Genomic DNA, 23,595 nt, shown 5'->3' with positions numbered 1-23,595 from the left:
GCTTGAACCCACATTCTAAACCACACGATCTTAACCACTTCACTGTAGCTTATGGAATGTGGTAAGAATTCAATGCAAGAAAGCACAGCAAGTGCCTAGCAGAGTGCTGGCTCAGCATCGGTGTCTGGGAAATTCCATATTACTGCCCTGGTCAGCTGACTGCAAGTGCGAGCACCGCACAGACATCTGCGTGGCCTGTGTGTCCTCAGAAGGCTCTACACATGCAGGCAGGGCTGTGCGTATACAGGATTGTATGTATATGCAAACGTGTGTCTGCTGTAGGGGCTCACCGAGGAGCAAGACGGAGCCCCTTTGCAGACCCAAAAAAAAATGCCTCAGCATTGGGGCACTTGAGATCCAAAGTCGGTTAGAAACAAAGCCACCCAACTGCAGAGAAGGCAGCTAATGAGTACCTCCTGGGGGAGGGGTGCCCTGGAATTGTGCAGCCAGGGTTCCCTGAGGTGCTGCAGAACCATAGCCTCTGGCCTCACTGCACTCCATGGCTAGCCCTTGCACAGGAATGACCCTGTAGACATGAACCTCAGCCAGCTGGACCCTCCCACACCCCAGTGAGCTGGGCCAGGAGGAACTCTTGCCAGGAAGTTTGCAGACTGATAAATCACAATCTACTAGATGACCTGTTTTTAACATTTGATTCCAAGATCTAGCCTAACCAGGACTTGATTCTGAGTCCCCGAGGCTATGTTCCGGAGCATGGTCATCCTGTCAGCAGCACAGGGGCCCAGGCCAAGTTAGCCTCCAAGGCTGGGGCCAAGCGCTCTGCTTCAAATCATGTGCAATTTAAAGCCTGAGAAGACCTGTTCCAAGGGAAGGGCTAGATACCTCCTTAGATATCTCAGGGACGTCTGACAGCTGAATCCAGGCGTGAAGAGTAAGATGAAAAGATACCAGCCAGGAAACCAGGAGGTCAGTATCCTTACCCTGGCTCTGTGCTCTATCCATTCAGATAACTCCTTCCCTCTCTGGGTTTCAATTACCCATCTGCACAATAAAAGGGTTGGACTTAGCTGCCTGTGGGCTCTAGGCAGTCCTGACATTTTAAGAATCCATGAATCCATTAAATAGCTTTCAGTACAGACTGCCCAGTTCAGAGTGGCAGGGAAACAGAGGAGAGCAACAGATTCAGAAGACCACGCACATAATTCATAAGATCACAAATGGTCCAAAACCCAAGGAATCATCAAAGTCCCATGACCACCCCGGGTCTGCCCAGGCCCGCAAGCCAAGCCCCCTCACCTCCCTCACCTGGAGAATGAGGCTGATAGCCATGGCTTTATAAGAATAAGGGGCAGAGGAAATGCCAAAAGCCACGAACAAAGTCACAGCGAAGGCCAGCAGGTTGGTTGTGATCTCCAGCCTCAGTGATATCCATCGCAAGGATGACAGGAACATCAACAGGTAGTTATTATGCGCATCAGTCAGCCTCTTAAACCTCAGAAAGAAAGGAAAACCACATGTGCTTGTCTGACCCAGAGTTCTGTGGGAGTGGACACAGGTTGCTTCCCTAGAATCCAGCTCCCCACTCCAACCAAAGGAACCTGGTTTTTCTTCAGGGGTTTCCTCCCTGCCTCTCTTCCCTTCCTCAGCCATGGAGTTGACCTGACCTCAGATGGAGGAGTAGGCTCCGACTGACTTAAGGCCTATCAGGACAGGCTCTTTCATGATGATTTCTTGATGATTGGTCCATCATCAATTAGGGTAAGTTCCCTAATGGGGCCAATGAGAATGAATAAATGCCAGGATTCATGAGTGGGTGAAGGGAAGCAACCCCTTCCCACTATCTATCCATGTCAGAGTGAGGGCTCTGTCTGTCTTGTTCGCTGCCATCTTCCCAGTGAGTGCTGAGCACCTGGTAGCTGAGTGACTGCATCACTCCAGGATGCCCCCAGTCTCAGCATCTGCACAATCCTTGAGTGCTCAACACTGCTGGGAGAGCTAGTGCCATGGCTCGTCCAATATTCCAGTTAACCAAACACCCATTGTCTCCTCAAGTGTTATCAGGCTTTGAGCCTCAGCTCAGATGCCATGTCACCCCCTGCCCCACCCCCAGCTGCAGGACACTTCTTTTCCCTCTGAACTCTTATGGCCTTTTATCTGCTTTTCTCCTATGCTGTTGATCATATTCAACCCTGTATTATCACAAAACTGTGTCTCTGTCTCCTGTCTTCCACCAGACTGAGCATCTTATGGTTTGGTGCAGACCATGTATGATTGATGTTTACAAATGAGTAAGTTCACATGACACAATGAAGCCTCAGCAGCAATCATAGGATGTTTCTGTTGGCTTCAGCAAACATTTAGAAGGCAAATCTATAGGTATGAATAGTGAAGGAAATTCTGTTATTTAGAAAGCTATCGTTCCTTGTATTTTATTAAAATTAGATACCTATTTGGAAGTGAAAGAAAAAGAACCATGCAAGAAGCGCTGACCCAGCCATACTTCTTACTAATAATTATATTAAGACGTATACACAATGCCACAGGTCTTTAAGGTTTACAGACATTTTCCATAGAACTTACCCTTGCTATTCCTATTAGCATTATCTCACAGATGAGGTCCTGGAGGATCAGGAATAAAACAATGGGAGGAGGACACTATTCCCTGATGGATCGTTGCTTACCTTCCTGCCTCCCACCATCCCCACAGCCCCAACCTCCTCAGACGCCAGCAGCAGGACTCACTCGCTGATGAAGTCTTCAGCTTTTCCATAGACATGGATGGAGCTCAGGCCCTGAAGAGTGGTGAGAATGTGGGAGAACAGAGGGGAGCGGCTGTAGTTCTCCAGCCTCTTGAACACGTTGATGGGTGCCTTAAACATCCTGCATCAAGAATGAGAGGGAGTTGGGGCACTTGGGTGGCTCATTTGGTTAAACGTCTGCCTCCAGCTCAGGCCATGATCATAGGGTCCTGGGATTGAGTCCTGTATCGGGGTCCCTGCTCAGCAAGGAGTCCACTTGAGATTCTCTCAACCTCTGCCCCTCCTCTCACTTGTGCTCTCCTCTCTCTCTCTCTCTCTCAACTAAATAAGTAAAATCTTTTTAAAAAAGAAGAAGAAGAAGAAGAAGAAGAAGAAGAAGAAGAAGAAGAAAGGAGAAGAAGAAGAAGAAGAAGAAGAAGAAGAAGAAGAAGAAGAAGAAGAAGAAGAAGAAGAAGAAAGAAGAAAGAAGAAGAAGAAGAAGAAGAAGAAGAAGAAGAAGAAGAAGAAGAAGAAGAAGAAGAAGAAGAATGAGAGGGAGTGACCTGGGCCATCAACCTCAGGGACCACTCAGTTCTACCTAGATTCCAACCTTGTATCCCAAGTCACAGACCCAGCTCACAAGCAGAAAGAACCTACTTACGAAAAAAAAATAAGGCAAAGAGTAAATAATATGACTCCCATCAACAGAATGTATGGAGACAGCACACTGACAGCCAACAGGATAGCGACCACCATCAAAGACAGGAGCAGAAACTCTTCAGCAACAACAGGCAACAACTGGTCCATGGCATCCAAGTCCCCCGCAAAGCAGTTCAGGAGTCGGCCTGTTGGGGTTGTGTCAAAGAAGCTCATGGGGCTGCAAGAAACCTGCAGAGACAAAAGCAACCCAGATCAACAGCTAGCTGCCCTCCTTGCTCTGGGACTTGAGGAAGATGTCAGTTGCCCTTAGGCTCTGAATATGTGCAGGATGCAGCCTAAGGGGTGTGCTGGGGAGGTGGTGGAGAGCGATGGTGAAAAGCAAGAGCTCCACAGTCAATCTGCCTGGGTTCCTCTACCCACTGCTGTGTGACTTTGGGCATAAGTTACTTAACCCTTCTGAATCTCAATGTCTTCATTTGTAAAATGGGGTTGATAACAACCCCATTGTGGTTGTGGTGAAGATTGCACACCTCTGCAAATAGGCTAAAACCTCTGAGTTGTACAACTTAAAAGGGTGAGTTTTATGAATATGTGAATCATATCTTAATAAAACTAGAAGGAAGGAAGGAAGGAAGGAAGGAAGGAAGGAAGGAAGGAAGGAAGGAAGGAAGGGAGGGAGGAGGGGAAGGAGGGAAGGGAGGAAGGGAAAGAGGGAGGGAGGGAAGAAAGGAAGGAAGGGGTAATACACTGAAAGTCTCAGAACAGTTTCTGTCTCCTAATTAGCATTCCATTAAAACTAGCTCTGATTATTTTCTACAGATGGGACCATTTTCCAGGATTGCCCAAGATTAGTAGCAGCAGCTCCACTGCGATTTCATATTACTTGGTGTCTTGGGTAGAATTTAAGCATAACCACCCCTTCTTGAAGGTGGTGTCCTAACTTGGTCTCTTAAGCAGCAGACAGAAGACCCTTTGGCAATCAAAGAACATTTCACACTACAAGGACTCTAATGAAAGCATCTAGTTCGGTGTGCTCATTTTACAGAAGAGGAAACTGAAGGCCAGACAAGGGAAGGCTGCTCAGTAATCTGCCCAAGGTACCAAAGTAGTTAATGGCAAAACTGTGACCAGACCTCCCAGGGCTCCCTGACCTCCCCCTGCCCCAGCACAGCCACGCTCTTTACAGAAGTCATTTCTTAAAGGTTTGTGGCACTGAGCTGCTGACCAATGGACCACTTTCATTTCCCTATGTATTTCTCAAGCTGTAATACAAGAAAAAGACATAAATAGAAGTTAATTGTATCTATTAAAGCCAAAAACAAAGGAAGGAATGAAAGTGGGGGAAGGAAAGTGCATTTTGATTATCAATAAATAGTAATTATTAGAGTCACCAAGTGCCCCTTACAGCAGTTCTCATTGCAAATGCCCGGGCACTGCTGACCAAGTGCAGTTCATGTTCATGTTCCCGCTGTCAGGTGGGAGGGGAGGCAGTGAGGTTGGGAGAGGCACGTGATGGATGAGCTTCCTCACTCTCTCTGCCTCTAAATTACCTTTCATCTTCTCTCCAGAATCTTTTTGTGAAATGCATAAGCAAAAGGAACAAGAACGGTCACAGTCACTTGAAGAAGTCACAATCATCCCCCCCAGGACTCTGAGCACTCACGGGGGCGGGGGGGTGGTGGAGATGGTGGTGCAGGGAGAGAGGTGCACAGGAGCAGGATGCAGTTCAGCTGTGGTGAGTCAGCCGTCTTTGTTTGTTTGTTTGTTTGTTTGTTTTAAGTTTTTAATTAAATTCCGGGTAGTTAACATACAGTGCAATATTAGTTTTAGGTGTATACTATTTTTCTTTTCTTTTTTTTTAAAGATTTTTTATTTTATTTATTCACGAGACACACACACACACACAGAGAGAGAGAGAGAGAGAGAGAGAGAGAGAGAGAGAGAGGCAGCAGAGACGAAGCAGGCTCCATGCAAGGAGCCCGACCTGGGACTTGATCCCGGGTCTCCAGGATCACACCCTGGGCTGCAGGCGAGTCAGCCGTCTTTGTGAGAGCCTACCATCACTCAGGACTTTAGGGACAGATGGTGGGGACATGGAGACAGGGCTTCTGGTGCCCCATAAGTGTCAAAATAATCTGTTTTTGCAGTTTGTTGTTTGTAGTTGAGCCCATTATCTCAGAGGTTTGTCCTTCACTGTGAATATTTATAAGTACAAAGGCAAATTTAAAAGCAATGAAGCTATAAAAGAACTACAAAAAGAAACATATTGTAAATACGAAGCATATTTTCTAATGGGAACAAAAACTTGAAAAAAATAATAAAATAGGAATTATCACTTTGAGGCATATTTCCAGAATCTTGGAGTGCAGAGTCAGAATCTAAGAAGTCATAGTAAAGGTAGTAAACAGTGGCTGGCCTCAGGGAGAATATTCCTCTCTTGCTGTCTGGTTCCAGAAGCCTGCTGCTTTATGTGAGGTGTGAGGTGTGGGGAAATGCCTCCAACTCATGTTCCCCACATTGAAATACTTAATGTCAATACAGTTTGCATTCAGTCTACAAGGAATGATGGATGTTCTCCTCACCTCCCAAGAATGCTCATGAAAATCCCTGTTCTACCCCTCTGAGTACCTGTCCTCCTAGATTCCATTCAGTTCCCCAGAAATGCTCTCTCTTCACTTCCTAATTTAAGTTGGCTAAAGTGCTTCAACTCTTCCTTCAGCTCATAGCAGAGGGGTCCCTTCCTCCAAGAAGGCTTCTTGGACTCCCACCCTTCCCCCCACCACCCACATGCTGGGATTAGGTGCCTGTTAGGTTCTTAGGAACCCATGGGTTCCCATCCAGTGGGTAATTTTCCACACTATGTTACAACAGCCTGTTTCCTCATCAATCTTCCTCAATATACTATAAGGCCATGATGGTCTGAACCATACCTGCATTTTTCATTACCCACTGCCCAATGCCCACCCAGTACCTGCACATAGTAACATCCGGTGAGGGGGAGAACCATGACATTTCCAGGAGACAGTGTGATATCGCAGACAATTTGGTATTTTAACCAAAACATATTCTCACCATAACACACAAGGATCTCAGTCCTCTCATATGTAAAATAAGGATCATAGGACCACTTCAAAAAGAACCCAGAACAATTAGAAGCAACTCTGTATGTGACAGTGCTCAGCCAATAGAGACAAGCATTGGTGTGACCATTGACCCTCCAGCAAGACACTAAGCTTTTAGAATCATCCTGCTAGCAGTGGGAGAGCTTCTATGCCCCCAGCTCCTTCTGTGGCCTGCTCCCACCCACCTAGTAGCCCAGTGTACACTTGCAACTATATGACATTCTGGAAAGGGCAAAACTTTGGAGACAGTAAGAAAGATAAGCAGTTGTCAGGATTTGAGGGGGAGAGAGGGATGAATAGGTAGAGCAAAGAGGACTTTTAGGGCAGTGAAACTTTCTATATTAGTCTTTATGGCAGATACATGTCAATATATGTGTGTCCAAACCCATAGAATGTATAATGCAAACAGTGAACCTTAATGTGAACCATGGACTTTAGATAATACTACTACTACTAATAATAATAATAAATGTATTGATATTGGCTCATCAGTTGTAATAAACATCCCACACTAATGCAACATGTTAATAACAGGAGAAACTGGGGGATTGGTGAGGGACACATCTCATCTCACTCTGTACTTTCAACTCAATTTTTCTTAAAAACTGCTCAAAAAAATAGTCTAGCAATTTAAAAAAAAAAAAAGAAAATGAAAAAGAAAACTGGGCAAGCCTGTGGCCTCAGCCATGCCCAGGCCGTACCTTGTTGAGGAGCTCGTTGTGCAATGCTGAGGATGCTTTCCTTGTGATCTTGGCAAAAAACCCCGAGAAGCAGACACCTATGCAGATTAGTAGCAGGACACTGAGTCCATACACCAGTTGATAACACAGCAGCTGAGGGTTGTCCAGTATGTCACCTGGGTCTGCAGTAGTTCCGTTGTTCTCTTGGCTGCTATTGGTCTTCAAGAAAAAACAGTGTGGTTTGTTAAGAAATAGTTGGTTTTGTTCCCCATTTCTGGCACAAAGCTCCTAAAATCCCTGTAATTTCCTAAGTGATGGGGTACTGGGAGCATCTTTTGTTCTAATATTTGGCCTTTGACTGTGGTTCCTGACATAAGAACTTCTAAGACCCTTGGAGTCTCTGGAGCAATTAGAGTGTCTTTTTGTAGCTACTGAGATGGCTGGTGGGGGGAGGGGACTAGATAGCTGCAGGATGGAGAACTGGTCATCAGAAAGACCAAACCATGAGTAGAAGTTTGGAACTTTCAACTCCACCCCCCACTGTCTGCACGGGGAGTGGAGCTGGAGATTGAATTAATAATTGATCATGCCTATGTATGAAGCCACCATAAAATCCCTAAAGTGTGGGGTTCAGAGACCTTCTAGGTTGATGAACACATCCACATGCCAGGAGGGTTGTGCACCCCAACTCCACAGAGACAGAAGCTCCTGCACTCAGAGCCCTTCCTGATCTTACCCTATGTACTGCTTCATCCGGCCATTCATCTGTATCCTTTACTATATCCCTTCCAAAAAGCTGGTACCATGGTATTCCCTGAGTTCTGTGAACCATTCCAGCAAATGATCAAATCCTAAAAGGGGGTCATTGGAACCCCCAACAGATAGCTGGTCTGCCAGAAGTACAGGAGGTCCAGAGTTATGATTAGTATTTGAAGCACAGATAGTCTTGTGGGACTGCATTCACTCCATGTCATGTCGGAATTGTAGGACACACAGATGGTGTCCAGAGAGTTAGAGAAAACTGCATATTGCATTGTGTGGGAATAGAGGAAAACTGAGTTTTCTTTCTTTGGGGAGTCAGATCGAATTTTTTAAAAAACTGAATTCAGAGTGAAATTCAATGGGGAGAGAAAATCCTTCTTCCTGGAGTAAGTAGCTGGTGCAGGGTGAAACTATATGTGCAAACCTCCCTGCTTGGTGCTTTTGCTTTTCCCTCCCTCTCTCTTCTCACTGCCTTGCCCTGGATTAGGCCCTCATTGTCTGTCTGTCCTGGTCCACTATACAGCAGGCAAACTAGTCTGTCTCCCTGACTGCAGCTCTTCTCCCCACTGCACCACTCACTCTACCCTGATTGTTCTAAACTCAGCTCCCTGAATGACTTCTTTTCGTCCTTCTTTCAATGCATCTTTGTCACAAGGAAGCCTGATTTCTAATGAGCCTATTTTCTTCTGCCAGGGTAGAAAATGACTTGATAAATTCACTCTTTGGTGTTAGAAATTTGTGCTAAAAAAAAAGAAAAAAGAAAAAGAAACTTGTGCTAGATTATCACCCGGCATCATTCCTGGTGCTTCTACATTCCTCACTATGATGCAAGGGAGAGCTTGGGAACTTGATTTCCCAGACTCCTGCCAGCATGGTCTCAGGTGTTAGATTTTCACAAAGAGAAGTAGTCTCAGGAAATCTCAAAGCTGAAATAGAAGAAGCCATCATACGCTGGTGGCAACTGTGGACATGTAGGTGGCACATGGAGTTTGGCCAGGGACTTGCAGGCATCCTTCTGATAATCAGCCACTTTAGAGCTACCCACTGCTGGGGTCGCTGGAGCTCTTCCAATGACTGGGTAGCCTCTAATTCCTATATTGAATCTTTGGAAGCTATAAATCCTTCAAGTGGCTTCTGTTTTCTGGACCAAATCCTGCCTGACACATAACCCAAAGGTTAACCAAGCAGACCTCTGGGCAAACATGGCTTGGAATCAGAACACCAAGTTCAAGTCCCACCAGGGAACTTCACATCCCAGGGCAGGTTATTTTCTTCTCTAAGCACAGTTTCTTCTGTAAAATGGAGATAGTGCCTATCTCAGAATGTGGTTGCAAAGATTAATGAATTAACCAGGCACATAACAGCTGAAAACCACAGGTTTCTCAACACAGGATGACTCCTTCCAAATCCCTGCACTAAAAAACTTAACCAAACTTTAGCATGGCTTCTAGCAGCTCAAAGCATGTCCATAGGAGGACCCCAGCCCCTGCCCCCCATCAAAATGCCTGCCTGAGGAAGTTCAACCACCACCAGGAAAAATTACCACTTGTTCTAGCCAACACCTGATGGCATGCTCCCTTTCTCAGAGCACCTACTAAAAAGTGCACATAGCTGTGAATATGTAGCTCTTACAACTCAAAGCATCTCTTCCTAGGACCTAGAAACCGTGACTTTGACATGTAACCATCAGGAAGGATAGGGCCTCTGTCTCTGCGGAAGATTAGGGTCCTAACTTTGATAACTGTCAGCTAGTGGACCCCTGAGCTCATCACATTCACACCCACCAACCCTTGGTAAGTTTCATTTCTCTGAATCTACTGAGCCCTCACGTTCATTCTCTTTTTAAAATGCCCACATCAACTGTGCATTCAAAAGGCCCAAATCAGAATGGCTCTTGGCAATTTCCCTGACACGGTAGTAACTGAGTAAAATGTTTCTTCCTTGTTTTTACTAACACCAGCTATGCTTATATTTGATGTGGCCTCTTTGCCCCCAACAAGAAATGCAGATGCACATTTTAAATAAAGCAAAGTGAAAAGGCAAAATCACCAAGGTGGAATGTAATGCATTCTTGAGGACTGGTTTGGGGACAGAAACCTCTTGGTTTTCTCCTGATGAGACAGCACTTATGGCCACTCATTCTGTGAACACAGGGGACCAGAGCTGGGAGGGAGCCCTACCATGTTCCAGCTCTCAGAAGTCTTCTTTAGAGCTCTTCCACTTGTTAATTTGGTAATGGCAAGCTCTGGACCTGTTATGGGGTTCCACAACCTATAATCTGATCTTTATGGGGCCCACGAAATAAGAAGCTGCCCCACTCCATACCAGCCCACAGAAACACACCCCACTCCCACTGTAACACTTACCCCTGAGCCCTGCTCCAGCCAATAGCTCAGCCACCAGAAGTTGAAGGTCGTGAGGAAGATGATCCCCATCATGAGAAAGAAAACAATGGCAAACACCATGTAACCTGGGGAGGGAGAGGAAGGGTGACACACAGGTGTCACAAGAAGGTAAACAGCAATGGCTAATATGTAACCATCAAGAAGGATAGGGCCTCTGTCTCCCAGTCATTGCAAGCCCTTGCATCTCCCTGACCTACACATACCTTGGATGCCTTGAAGGACTGGAAAGGGCTGGTTTCCAAGGTTAGAAAGCTCAAGAGTCAAATCCTGGGACTCTACTACTTGCAGGCTATGTTAGCCTGGGCAAAGTACCAAATGTCAGTGACATTCCACTTCTTTACCTATGAAATGGTAATGGTAGTCATTCTAGCTACATGGGGTCACCCTGAAGATGATAGGCAATAATGTATACCAAATACCCAACCCAGTGCCTGGCACAAAAGCAGTATTCTAGAGTAGTCCCCCTTATGTGGGTCCTGATAATTCAATCTTCAAGATAATAATAGCTACCTTTTTAAAAGACTTTATTTATTTATTGGGGGAGAGAGAACATGAGAGGGGGAAAGGGCAGAGGGACAAGCAGACTCTGTGCTGATCCAGAGCCCAATGCAGGGCTTGATCCCAGGACCCTGAGATCATGACCTGTTCTTAAGTCAGACACTTGACTAAGCACCTGGGTGCCCCACAATAACTACCTTTTATGTGGTAGGACTATTATATACTATGTGCCAGGCATAGTACTAAACATGGATATTTATTTTTTAGTTAGTTATTCCTAACCTTGTTTATTGGGTCTCCAAGAGAGGAAGAAACATGTCCAAGGTCATAGAGGTGTTATGTAGTAGAGCTTGGATTCAAAAAAGTCAAGGATGGGAAAACCCAAAGCGTCCCCTCTTTCAGCATCTGTCCCTTGCTCTAGCACTCTACCCACCTATCCAGTCTGTGAGCCACACCCATATATTTTTTTAAGATTTTATCTTTTAAGTAATCTCTATATCCAATGTAGAACTCAAACTTACAACCCTGAGATCCAGAGTTGCATGCTCTACCAACTGAGTCAGCCAGGCAGCCCACCCTTATTCCTTCTCTTGAATTCAACCCCTCTTAAGTTCCACTCATGGGCCATCTCTTCTTTGATGACATGTGAGACTATGCCTGGCCATGGAGATCTTTCCTGCTACATGGTAAATGCGAATGTCATAATTCTCCAGCTAGATTCCACGGTTGGCTCTTAGATGCCTTTATACCCCCTTTCCCTCCAGAGTCTGCTTAGCACAGTGCCTGGTCCATAATAGGTACTTTGTAAATACAGATCAATTGGTTGCTGGATTCATTCACTCATTCACAAGAATTTTCTGTTCCCCATTCTGGCTAGACACTATATTATGCCCTGCAGGAGTGCCCATGGTAGAAGGGGTAGGGATGGTGATCTATGCACAGCCTACCCCTTCCTCCCCTAGACAGGTAGAAAGAAGGTACACCTCACGCAGGGTTGTGTTCCAAAGTCAATCAAAAGTAAAACGTTGACAAGGAATTTGAGTTACTTTCAAAAATCTCTTAAATTTATTTAAAAGTACAGTATCATATACTCAGTCTTGTGTTTATAACATTGAACAGTTATATTTATATGAATTCGGTAACATATGCCCTTTAGTAAACCATTAGCTTTGAAACTTCTAGCTCCCATCGCCTGAGAAATGTATTTTAATGTATACCAGAATAAAAGCTTCACCAATGTCAATATGTGAAATGCATACAGATATTTTCTATTCTGTTCTATTTTTCTCCTTTCAGGGCTGCTTATACTCCACTCAAGTGATTTCACAACCCACTAGTGGGTCAGGACTTACAGCTTGAACACCACTTAAATAAACAGTACTGAACAGACTATGTCTGTATTTTCTACATTCTTGATGCTGTGGCAATTGGGGCCTTGATCCTGGGGAGGCTGTGCTTCCCGGGGCCAACTAATCCCTAGAAACAGCAAATGACTTCCTGTGAGCACATCTGTGTTAAACAAACCAACCAATCCACAGCCCATACTCCCAACCACCTCCTCATGAAATTCATGCAGCAAGCCAATATTCCTGCCCTACATCATCCCAGGGCCAGGTGCCAGATAACTAGGGACCACTTGTATAGCGCAGCACCCCCCAGACTTATTCAAACTATATAATCCTAAGGTTACTCAGCATACCTACCCTGCCTTACTCACTCCTTCCCACAAAACCCCCAATAAGGGCTCCTGGCTATCTTCTCCCTTCCCTCTGCCTCCTGATCAACCTGGTGCTTCCCTGTATGGCCCTGCATGGCAAGCTGTGTCTCCTGTTTCTAGGGATCTATGAACATAAACATCTTCCTTTGTGACAATAATTTCCATGTCTGCATGTCTTACCATCCTGATCAAAATAAATCCCAGGTACATTTTAACACAACGTGAAACTTAACTTCCAGCATGGACTATGGTGGTGAGTCACTATAGTTGACGGGCTGAGATTGGAATTGTGCAAGTCAAACCCACGATTGGCATGACTCCCCAGTGCCTCTCTATCTCACATGACTGCACACATTCCAGCCTGACCCAGTTTCGGGGGCAGGGCCAGTCAGAGAGAGAGTGCTGGGCCCAGATGGCAGCTGGCCCACCGTACCTCCACTTGCCCGGATGTAATGGTGGTAGACTCTCCATCCTAGAGACCCTTCTTCCATCATCTCCTTTCTTGTGAGCTGATTCTCCAGCACTGGATCAGAGTAAGAGAAGAAGGAAATGATGTGCTTCTCAATCGTTTGCAAGAAGAGCTTTTGCAAAGCCCTCTGTCCCTGACTTCCACCGTTTACCAGCTTCCTCACCTTCCAGCTGCAGAGCCCCACCCAAGTCCGACTCTAACCCGCATGTTTCCGTGGAAGACTCTGCTGAAGGTAACTCTGACCTGGACTTCAGAGCCTGGGCAGGGGTTCCATCCCCAGCCATTCAGTAACTCTGGTGAGGGGGGGGAGGAAGGGTTGCTGGGGTGCCCAAGAACATGATGGGTTGTGAAAGGCAGCAGGAGAGAATGAAGAAAGCAATGATCTGAGACCAGAAAACTGGGTTCCAGAATGGTCATTACAATACTGTGCAATCTCAGGCAAATCACTTAACCTCTCTATTTCCTTATCTGGCAGCTGGCAGGCCTATATAGATGGTTAGTAACATGCTTTGCAGCAATATGCTTCTGAAAACAACTATACACTAGCTCAGACAGACTCATCCTAGAGTGGAGCAGGGAAACCAGCACCTGGGAAGTACCAGCAGATGCTGCTAATGACAAAGGCAACAACAGGAAGCAGCACTCCGGGGGGGCGTGGTTGTCCCTATCCGCAGCTCTCCTTCTTCTACTAAACCCTAATTTCTCCTGGGGAAGAGGGCTCTCTTCCTAGAATTTGAATCTTAAGGGAAATCACACTAGGATGAAAAATATATGGAGTAGGTTTTCCTCAAAAAGATTTTGCACCTGTTCCTAATACTTACACCCTAAAATTGCTGAGGCCTGCTTCTTCAACTTTTCCTTTCATTCTGTGACCTATATACCTGTTCCTTCCAATTATTTTTCCGCCCAAAATGTTTTCTGACAGGAGCCTCCAATATGCTAGGCATTGTCCTAAGGCCTCCCTCCAACTGACCTCATCTTATCTCCACTATGACCCTGCAGAGTAAGCACTATTAGCTTCACTTTTGCAAATGAGGGTTTAGAGAGGTTATGTTGCTTGGCCAAGGTCACACAGCTTTGTAAGTAGCAGAGCTGGAATTCAATTCCAGAACTGTCTTGCTTTAAAAATGGAGGTCTTTCTGCCCTGCTGCCCTGTCTCGGAAAAGATCAAGGCCCGAGCTTCTGGATATCCGAGACTGGGCCCAATTCATTTCTGATTTCTAATACCTTGGTTTTCAACATTTACTTTCAACAAACATGTAATGAATGACTGTCTAGCAGCCTTAAGTTAAATTTATGCCACTCCAGGCGTAAGCTACCACACCCTGCCTTTGCCTCTACACACCCTCAGTTCTGCCCCCACAGCATTCACTTCTAGGATCCTCAGGCCTCCTAACCAGCACAGTTCATGCCCCGCGGCCCTCAACTACATGGATCTGTAACCTGTGTATGTGATGTCTAGGAACCTGGACAGTGAGGGACAGGGCCCCATCTGGGGTCCAGGAGGAAATACTAGGACTTCTGGACAGGCAGGCAGGCAAATGTTCTCTCCCTGTTCCCCAGCACCATTACCATCATTTTCATGAAGAATTTCTTCCTGGAAGGTGGTCCAGGCCTGCCCTTGCCCCTGAGGGTCTTCTGCTGTCTCTACTGTGTCCTGCAGTTTGTCCTGGGAAGAAAGCACATGCCATGAATGCAAGAGATGCTCCTCTCTGTGGGTAGCAAGGGTGGGATGGGGTGAGGTGGAAATCACCTGTGTGGCTTTTCCAAGCATCTTCTGGATGAGTTGGGCATATCGCCCTTTTTTCTGTATTAATTCACTGTGAATTCCTTTTTCACAGATTTTCCCATCTTCTAAGAAAATGATCTGGTCACAAAGTGCTAAGTACTGAAGAGTCAGAAGAAATAAGGTGTTCAGTAAGCATACAAAAAGATATTCAACTTCATCATTCAACAGGAAAATACAAACTTAAATCATAATAAAATATTATTTTATATCCCCAGGCTTACAAAAATCTTAAAACATTGCGTAAGTGCTGGTGATGACTGGAGGTATAGGGAACTCTCATAAAGGGTAGGGGGTGTTGTAGTCTAGTGCAAATACTTGGGAAAACAACTTGATAATATCTAGTAAAATTAAATATTTAAGAATTTTGAACTAACAATTGGACTCCTAAAACTCTACCCCCCAAAACTCGCAAACATGTATAAAGATACATACAAAAGGTGCCTGGGTGCCTCAGTCAGTTACGTGTCTGCCTATGGCTCAGGTCATGATATAGGGTCCTGAGATGGAGCCCCACATTGGGCTCCATGCTCAGCAGAGAGCCTGCTTCTCCCTCTCCTTCTGCTGGCTCTCTTTCCTTCTCTATCTCAAATCAATAAATAAAATCTTAAAAAAAAAAGACACCTATGAAAAGAAGTATGCCAAAGCATTTTTTTGTAAAAGTGAAAAATGGGAAACAACCTAGATGTACATCGTAGGAGAATAAATTCTGTTCTATTCAGATACTGGAATGCTATACCAGTGAGAATTAAATCAAGTTGCACATACCAACATGGAAGAGCTCAAAAATACAATGTTGAGTGAAATAAGCAAATTACAGAAAGTCACAGAAAGCAAACTATCAATTATATAAAGCTTTAAAATATGCAAAAGGACACTTTATCAAGTCTAGAGATTCATACACATGTCGTAAGGTTATGGAGACCTGCATGAGAATGACAAACAGCAAAGTGAGGGAAGCAGGAAGCTGAATGCAATCCGAGAGGGATCCATGTTCAAGGGCGTCATCTGGGTGGTAGATGGATGGATTTTCATTAGATTATTTTATAAACTGTTTTTATGTCTGAAATATTTTGTACCCCCAAAATAGGCCAAAATGGAAGGAGAGGGATAAGTAATAATACTGTCTTGAGGCCAAAACCTAATACGGAAATACTTGGGTAAAGGCATTATGAGAGACAGCCCCCATATGTCATTGCATGTCATTAGAGACTTTGAGAATTCTCTGAAAGTTTTTCTTCTTTTTTTCCCTAACTTTAAAAGAGCAGCCAACCCATAAAATCTCGAAGAAGACCTTAAAATATGGCTTCAATATTTACCAGCCACAGAAATCTTTTACCAGCCTGTCCTCTCCACATAGAAACAGAAGAGATCAGGTTTTTTATAATGCCCCCCTCAAATGTTGAGGTCTAGTCTGAGATGAAGGGGTGGCTGCTGTGAAGTTATTACTGAATCAATAGCAGAAACATGAGGATCTACGTTAGCCATCGGTCATGGCCAGAGCCCTGAAAGGGTGGTTACCTGCAGCTGGTGGGTCACCAGAATGATGGTCTTCCCACTGAGCATCTTCTTAATGCACTCCTCAAAGATATGCTTCCCCACGTGGGTGTCCACAGCAGACAGGGGATCATCCAGCAGATAGAGCTCGCGGTCAGAGTAGACGGCACGCGCCAGGCTGATCCTCTGCTTCTGCCCCCCAGAGAGGTTGAGGCCCCGCTCCCCAATCTGCAAATAGGCAGTCAAAGGCACTGTGTCTAGAGGATGAGACCGGTGAGGAGTGCTCAAACCACCCAGGTGTCCAGATGTGACAGCCTGAACCCCCTCGGTGCACCCTCCTGGTCATCTAATGATTTGGCACCCCCAGTATTCAAAAAAATATTTTTCAAAATTTGCTTAGTAAGGAATGAAAAAAATGATTTTCAGTTAATTAAAATTTTATAACTCATAATTAGATACAATATTTCTAAACCTGTCTGTCAACTTCTTTTATTTTTTTAAGATTTTATTTATTTATTCATGACAGACACAAAGAGAGAGAAGCAGAGACACAGGCAGAGGGAGAAGCAGGCTCCGTGCAGGGAGCCCGACGTGGGACTCAATCCAGGGTCTCCAGGATCAGGCCCTGGGCTGAAGGCAGCGCTAAACCACTGAGGCACCTGGGTTGCCCTGTCTGTCAACTTCTTAAGTGGCATTTTAAAACTTTAGCAGTTTAGATTTTTAAAAAATCATTTCTAAGAAAGAGAACCTCCTTACATCTTATTTGGGTTTTATTTTATTTTATTTATTTTTTGGTTTTTATAAATTTATTTTTTACTGGTGTTCAATTTGCCAACATATAGAATAACACCCAGTGCTCATCCCATCAAATGCCTCCCTCAGTGCCCATCACCCAGTCATCCCCCCCCCCGCCCACCTCCCCTTCCACCACCCCTAGTTCGTTTCCCAAAGTTAGGAGTCTCTCATGTTCTTTTTATTTGGGTTTTAAATCTGTTGACAGTGACCATCGACCTGCAGGACCACCAGACCTCACTGTCTAAGACTGTAGGACATACAGCCACTCAACAGGACAGGGGGGCAATGGCTGGAAGAGGCTCTATTGTTGCTGTCATGGGAAGGACTATCCTACATGACGCCTTATGTCAGGAGTTACTTCCTCACTCCACAGATGCTTACTAAGTGCCTGCTATGCTCTCATGATGAGCTGACACCCACTCTAGCTGGGCATGTTCACAGCACTTTGTATGTATCAGCTCATCTAAACTTCAAGCATGATGAAGTCCATACTCCTTGATGCCATTCTATGGACCACACTTTCTCCTTCCTGCTGAAGAGATAACCCTGAACAAGATAACTGAGTGCTCTGCCCTCAAGGGTTTACAGACTCACCTTTAAAAGAAGGGTAATAGAAGCAGTGACCTCCTAGACCTCCTAGAATTACCTGAGGGGTTTGCCTAAGACAATGCATTCAAGTTGCTACAATAGTCTTTTGCATCTGCTAAGTGCTCCGCAGACTGAGAAAATAAGTAATAAATAAGACAACAATATTGCTTTTATCTTACAAAGGTCTTATGTAGATTAAAGGTGGCTACAGATGTGAAAGATGGTGAATTATCAAGAAAATGTGAATCACATTGCTGCTGGAAAGCCTTGGCTACTGCTCCCACTGGCAAAGGAAGAGCTGGCCAGAGGGGGCAGGGCGGGACAGGGGAGAGGGCACAAGAGGGGGATGGATGGGAGGTTTCTCATCTTCACAGGTCTCGAGGCTTTGCTCCAAAAGGAGTTTGAGGTCAGCTCCCCATGCTTGCGAGGTAAGGTAGGCTCTTTGCCAGCTATCCATAGGAGATAAGCCCCAGTTCCCTCTCCGAGTAGGGAAGGCTTTGAGGCTTCATGGGCTGCTTTGGGGAAATAGCCAAATTCCCTCCTCTACCTACCCAGGAAGGTAGCCTGAGGACCCCAAAGAACCATTACAAAGGCATCATCGCAACAGAGATGGGGGACCCTCACCTCCCACTCACCTCTGTCATGTCTCCAAAGGGCAGAATTTCCAGGTCGTGGTTCAGGGAGCAGCAATGGAGCACCTGGAGGTACCTGCAAAGGACGGAGAACTGACAAACAAGAGGCCCAGCCGCAGGCCCCCTAGCCTTCCCAAGTTGGGAAGAGAAAGGTCTTGGGTTCCATGCTGAGAAATTTGGACTTGATCCTGTGTTCAATCATAAAGCACTGGAGGATTTTTGCATTTCCTTCTTTCCTTCATTTCTTTTAATCTAATACATGCATTAAGTAAATATTAGAACAGAGCAACAGCAACAAAAAGACATAATGAAAAGCAAGTCTCCCTCATTTTGGACTCAGTGGCTTTCCTCAGAAGCAGCCACTATTATAGTTTCTTAGGTATTCATTCAGAAATAACGTGGTTGTATGCATCTGTGTGCAGCATGTATAGGTTTGTTTTGTTTTCATGGCACCACAGTATTTCATTATATAGCTGCAACATAAATTATTTAACCAGTGTCCCTGTGATGGACACTAGGGTTGTTTCTAGCCTTTTGCTGCTATGAACAATGTGTAGTATGAATACTTTTGTATATTGGCCTTTGTGTCCATGGTGACCCTATCTATGCGTTAAATTCCTAGTGGTGCTAAATCTAAGAATTGGTGCATTTTTATTTCTGACCGGACACTTCAAAACTGCCCAATGAGTTGTATCAGTCTGAAAGCAGAACAATGACGAGAGCTATGTTTCTGGAGGCAGGAACAGAGCAGGAGAAACCGGAGAGAGGGAGCCAAGGTCACGTGGGAACAAGTCAAGCAGGAGATCACAGGCAAGACCTGGCAGCGGAGATTGGAGAAGAAGAGAGAAAGACGAGACTTATTTAGGAGATAGAGTTGTCCAAGATGGGTGACCAATTAGATGAGAAGTATCAGAGCAGGAGGCATTGGGTTTGCTGGGACACACAGTCCAACGATGCCAGTAAACTGAGATGGACAAGTTGGGGAAAAAGCAGGCAAGATGGGTGAGCAGAGTGCTCTTGAGCTGGTGTTTGACCTGACAAGGAAGAGCCCACAGGACAACCAGGTGGAGGTGGCCAGTCCATGCATCTACACATCTCCCAGTGTTGCTGCTGGGGGAAGATTGCCAAAATCAAGCAAATGGTCAATGGAGGCCAGGGTCCGCCAGAGTTGGAAGCACAACTGTAGCATTCAGGGCAGCTTTTGTGGATTCTCCACTGAATAGACTTCACTCATGACTTGCAAGTGCATATCTCAAGCAGGTTAACCCCGGACCCTGGGAGGGAGAGGGCACAAAAGGCAAGGATGGTGGCAGGCGGCCCACCAGTTTGGACCACGAATCCAAACTGTTTTCTTCTACATCGTGCAACCTCATCACCCCATTCGTTTCACCTTTTGACTTAGAGGTGGGGCATTAATGAATACAAATGAAGTTTGAAAGTAATGTTTTTAGAGGGGGAAGAATATTTTGACTCATCTAACAGCTAAGCATGACAACAATGGGGTTCAAATCGTGGTTCTGTCATAAACTCCAAGCTCTGTGGCTTTAGATCATTTAACTTTTGGAGGCCTCAGCTCTTGGAGACTCTTCTAGAAAATGGATAGGATAATGATCTTTCTTTCACAGTGAGGAGAAAATACGTGGATGCATATAAATGAGCACACAGCAAGTGTTAGCGGTTGTCAAATTACTATTAGCAGCAGGGGATCCCTCCCCCAAGCAGCCCCATGCAGCTGTGTCCCTCCTGGACCCTCCAAGAAACTTACCGGGCCTTGTCATACTGGCGTCCCATGAGGATGTTCTCCCTGACGTTACCCCCTATGATCCAGGCCTGCTGAGGGACATAAGCCAGGCTTCCATGCACTCCCACTGAGCCCTCCAGCAAGTGCATCTGCAGCAGAGTGAGTCCAGCCTCAGAATGAGCAGAACAGGGGTGGACCCTGCCTAGCTCAGCAGCCACAGGGCCCGAGGACTACCCTCTAGGGTAGGGGGTCTACCCTCTAGGATCCTGGGGACTTTCCTGTGTAAATGGGACTTTTAACATGGTCCTGCCAGGCCTACCAGTGAGTCCAGGGATGGTCCTGGGAACATGGGGCAGCAGCCGGAGCTAAACCAGTTCCTCCTATGACTTGAATCCCAGGTCTGCACTGAAGACACCTCATACTTTTTCTTTCTTTTATTTCCCCAGCCCCATTCTCTAGCAAGTGGTGCCTCTATGTTCTTCACAGTGAGACAGAAAGTTCCAGGTCATCTCTGACCATTCCTGGATACCAACAGAATCGTTACCAATGTTTTTAGGTGTGATGATGTCATTGCGCACAGATGGGGAAATGTGCTTATTTTGGGGATGTCATGATGAAGTAATAAGTGGGAAATGCCTCATAATCTCTGTAATTTAAAATAGTTCTACAAAATGTGTTTCTACACAAATGTGGCAAAAATGCAAATGCTATCAGCTGTTGAATCTAGGTGGTGGGTATATGGGTCTTTAGTGTCATCCTGCTTTTCTGTTTGATAAATTTAAGAGGGATCCCTGGGTGGCGCAGCGGTTTGGCGCCTGCCTTTGGCCCAGGGTGCAATCCTGGAGACCCGGGATCGAATCCCACGTCGGGCTCCCAGTGCATGGAGCCTGCTTCTCCCTCTGCCTGTGTCTCTGCCTCTCTCTCTCTCTGTGACTATCATAAATAAATAAAATTTAAAAAAAAATTTAAGAAAACACACACACACACACACACACACACGGCTATAACCTCCATCCCTACCACCCCAGCATTGGACCTCATCGTCTTGTGCCCCTTCCTCTTTATAATTCCATATGCTTCCTGCTTCGGATTTGGAGCCAGGCTTTAATTAATAAGAACAATATTTTGTAATAACATCTTTTTGTTTGTCCTTTATTAGATGGACAGTGACTATTTATTTCAAGAGGAAACTGACAAACCACTAGCCACACAGAAAGGTGGCCTTGGATGGAGGCTTCTAGGAGACTTTGCTATGGGAAAAAAAAGCTCTGACACCACGTGGACCTGGGTTTTAACCCTGGCTCCTCCCTCACCTGTTGTGTGACCCTGGGCAAGTCAGCTCTCTGAACTTCATCTGCTCATCTATAAACTGGCCATAATGGCTGTGCCTTCCCCATGTGCCTCGTTTTCAGGTTGAAGGAAAAAATGAGAAGCCAGGGCACAGGGCCTGGGATGTAAGTACTATTCAAACTGTTTTCTATTTTTGTAAAAGTAGAATCTATCTTCCCAGTTACCAAGAAGTTAGAGCAAGGCCATCACATGTGGAGCATGAAGAAATGAGCTGTCGAGAAAGAGGTCTATGGACATTATGACCACATTTCAAGGAGGTGATGAGTTTGGCTATAATATTTGGGAGAAAGAGCTGAGGGAAGAGCTGGATAAAGGAAGAACCTTCTAATTCTCCCAACAGCATGGGAGAGAGGGATGACAGGCAAAGAAAGGAAGGGGCAGAGAGAGAAGCCCAGGACTGGGTAAGGCTGGGGCTGAGTGGGGAAGTGCTGATGAGAACTCCCTTAGGGAGGTGGCCATAAATGCACCCCAGGTATCACGGCTGTTTTAAGGTGTTGTTCAGTGAGGGATGTGCAATATGACCTCAATTGTTTGGAGGGAACAAGTTGGGGATTGTTGGAAACTGGAGAAAGGGTGTGCTGAGCCTGGCTGCAGACGATGCAGACCTCACTGACCGGTGCTGGGGTGGCTTAATCGGTTAAGAGTCGGCCTTCGGTTCATGTCATGATCTCAGGGTCCTGGGATTGAGCCCACCATCAGGCTCCCTGCTCAGCGGGGAGTCTGCTTCTCCCTCTGCCTCTGTCCCTCCCCTTGCTCCTCGTGCTTTCTCTCTCTCTCTCTCTCTCTAAGAAATAAATAAAATCTTAAAAAAAAAAAAAGAATATCCATTGACCATGGAATTGTAGGGTTCAGATCTCAAGGGCAGGGGCACCCAGTAGACACATAAATTCTAGTGCCGGAGTGCAAGTAAGACAATCCCATCCCATGTGGGAGGGCCTCCTCTCCCCAACCCCTCCTTCCTTCCTCCTCCCCCTTTCTCCCTCCACATTGGACTCCTAATGCTGTATCACAAGGGACACATGTCCTTTTCTGAGCCTGGCCTCATGGAATGATTTTTATTATCATATTAAACTTTGAGACATGCTGTATCATCACCCTGATAGCTGGTTGATTACAAACAGGGTGAGGAAAGCACAGAGAACAGGTGAGGGCAGACCTCTAGGGGATCTAAGAGGTAGCACTCCTAGCTGGAGGGTGAGAAGGAGGTATATTTATAACACACCTCCCCCTCAGTGCATCCCATCTGTTCTCAACTCATAAAAATTCTATTGGCTCAGACTCCATTAAGCAAGAAAGGGACGGTGTGGCTACCTCGGGGAACTCAGGCTTGAGAGTCCCTGGACTGCCTGTGGGTGTGCATGCATGTGGTCACAAGTCACTTACCTCTCCCAGGATGGCTGATAGCAGGCTGCTTTTGCCACTCCCAGTGTTGCCACAGACCCCCAACATGGTCCCCTGAAAAGCCAAGGAGGACAGAGTGACATTGGGACAACCCTACAACTCACCCAGGGAGGGTCTGTTGTTTGAACACAAAAGGACAAACAGAAAACAAAATAACCACACAGACCCCAAGGCCCATCAGACTAGCAAAGCTCAAGAGGTGGGATGCTATTACCTCAAAAGAAGGAAGTTTCATGGAGGTGGCAGAGAGGAATTCATAGGTAGGTCGTCCTAATGGGTAAGAAATCCAAATTCCAGATCTGCACCAATTCTACTCTATGATCCTGGGCAAGTCACTCAGCCTCTCTGTGCCTCAGTTTCTTCGTGTGTAAAATAAGGATAGTGAAGCCAGCCTCACAGAATTCATGCATGCATTCACTCATTTATTCATTCACTCCTCCATCAAATAGTGTTTAAGTTTCTCCCATGATCCAAGTAATGAAGAAAAGAACTTTCATGCTATGTTTTAGTGAGGAGACATAAACCATGAAATAAATAAGTAATATCAGATGATGATAAACCATTTAAGTAAAACGAATTGGCTACTATGAACCAAAGCAATTTTACTATGAACCAAAGCAATTTTGCTAGCCAATGGCTTGGCTAGCAAAGCCTTCTTAAAGCAGTTGTCGTCGCAGCTGAGACCTATATGACAAGAAAGAGCCAGACACAGGAAGATCTGGCAGTGCCAGGCTGTGGGAGCAACGGGTGCAAAGGTCCCGAGACAGGAACAAAGTTGGCTGCCAAAGTGCTA

At 45.6% G+C, this 23,595-nt stretch overlaps 1 protein-coding gene and 1 long non-coding RNA gene across 4 annotated transcripts in view; one reads left to right on the top strand and one right to left on the bottom strand.

The window, feature by feature from the left end:
* The window catches only part of ABCC11 (ATP binding cassette subfamily C member 11), a 70,448-nt gene that overhangs the window by 13,701 nt on the left and 33,152 nt on the right, over window positions 1–23,595 (bottom strand). For all 3 annotated transcript variants that reach the window (XM_072827133.1, XM_072827134.1, XM_072827135.1), the window contains 12 exons: window positions 22,785–22,856; window positions 20,076–20,200; window positions 18,314–18,386; window positions 16,320–16,523; window positions 14,766–14,900; window positions 14,585–14,681; window positions 12,977–13,066; window positions 10,290–10,393; window positions 7,183–7,380; window positions 3,361–3,587; window positions 2,704–2,841; window positions 1,267–1,453 (listed from right to left, as the gene is read on the bottom strand). In XM_072827133.1, coding sequence (XP_072683234.1) covers window positions 1,267–1,453; window positions 2,704–2,841; window positions 3,361–3,587; window positions 7,183–7,380; window positions 10,290–10,393; window positions 12,977–13,066; window positions 14,585–14,681; window positions 14,766–14,900; window positions 16,320–16,523; window positions 18,314–18,386; window positions 20,076–20,200; window positions 22,785–22,856 — 1,650 coding nt within the window. The remainder of the gene's footprint in view (window positions 1–1,266; window positions 1,454–2,703; window positions 2,842–3,360; window positions 3,588–7,182; window positions 7,381–10,289; window positions 10,394–12,976; window positions 13,067–14,584; window positions 14,682–14,765; window positions 14,901–16,319; window positions 16,524–18,313; window positions 18,387–20,075; window positions 20,201–22,784; window positions 22,857–23,595) is intronic.
* LOC140633949 (uncharacterized) lies at window positions 12,898–15,009 on the top strand. Its single transcript, XR_012031542.1, has 2 exons — window positions 12,898–13,244; window positions 14,854–15,009. It is a non-coding gene; the product is annotated as an uncharacterized lncRNA (long non-coding RNA).

Source organism: Canis lupus, chromosome 5, assembly GCF_048164855.1.
Source record: "Canis lupus baileyi chromosome 5, mCanLup2.hap1, whole genome shotgun sequence".
Taxonomy (NCBI): Eukaryota; Metazoa; Chordata; class Mammalia; order Carnivora; family Canidae; genus Canis; species Canis lupus.
Note: the sequence above shows the minus strand (reverse complement) of the source record. Positions and strands in the feature narration are given on the sequence as shown.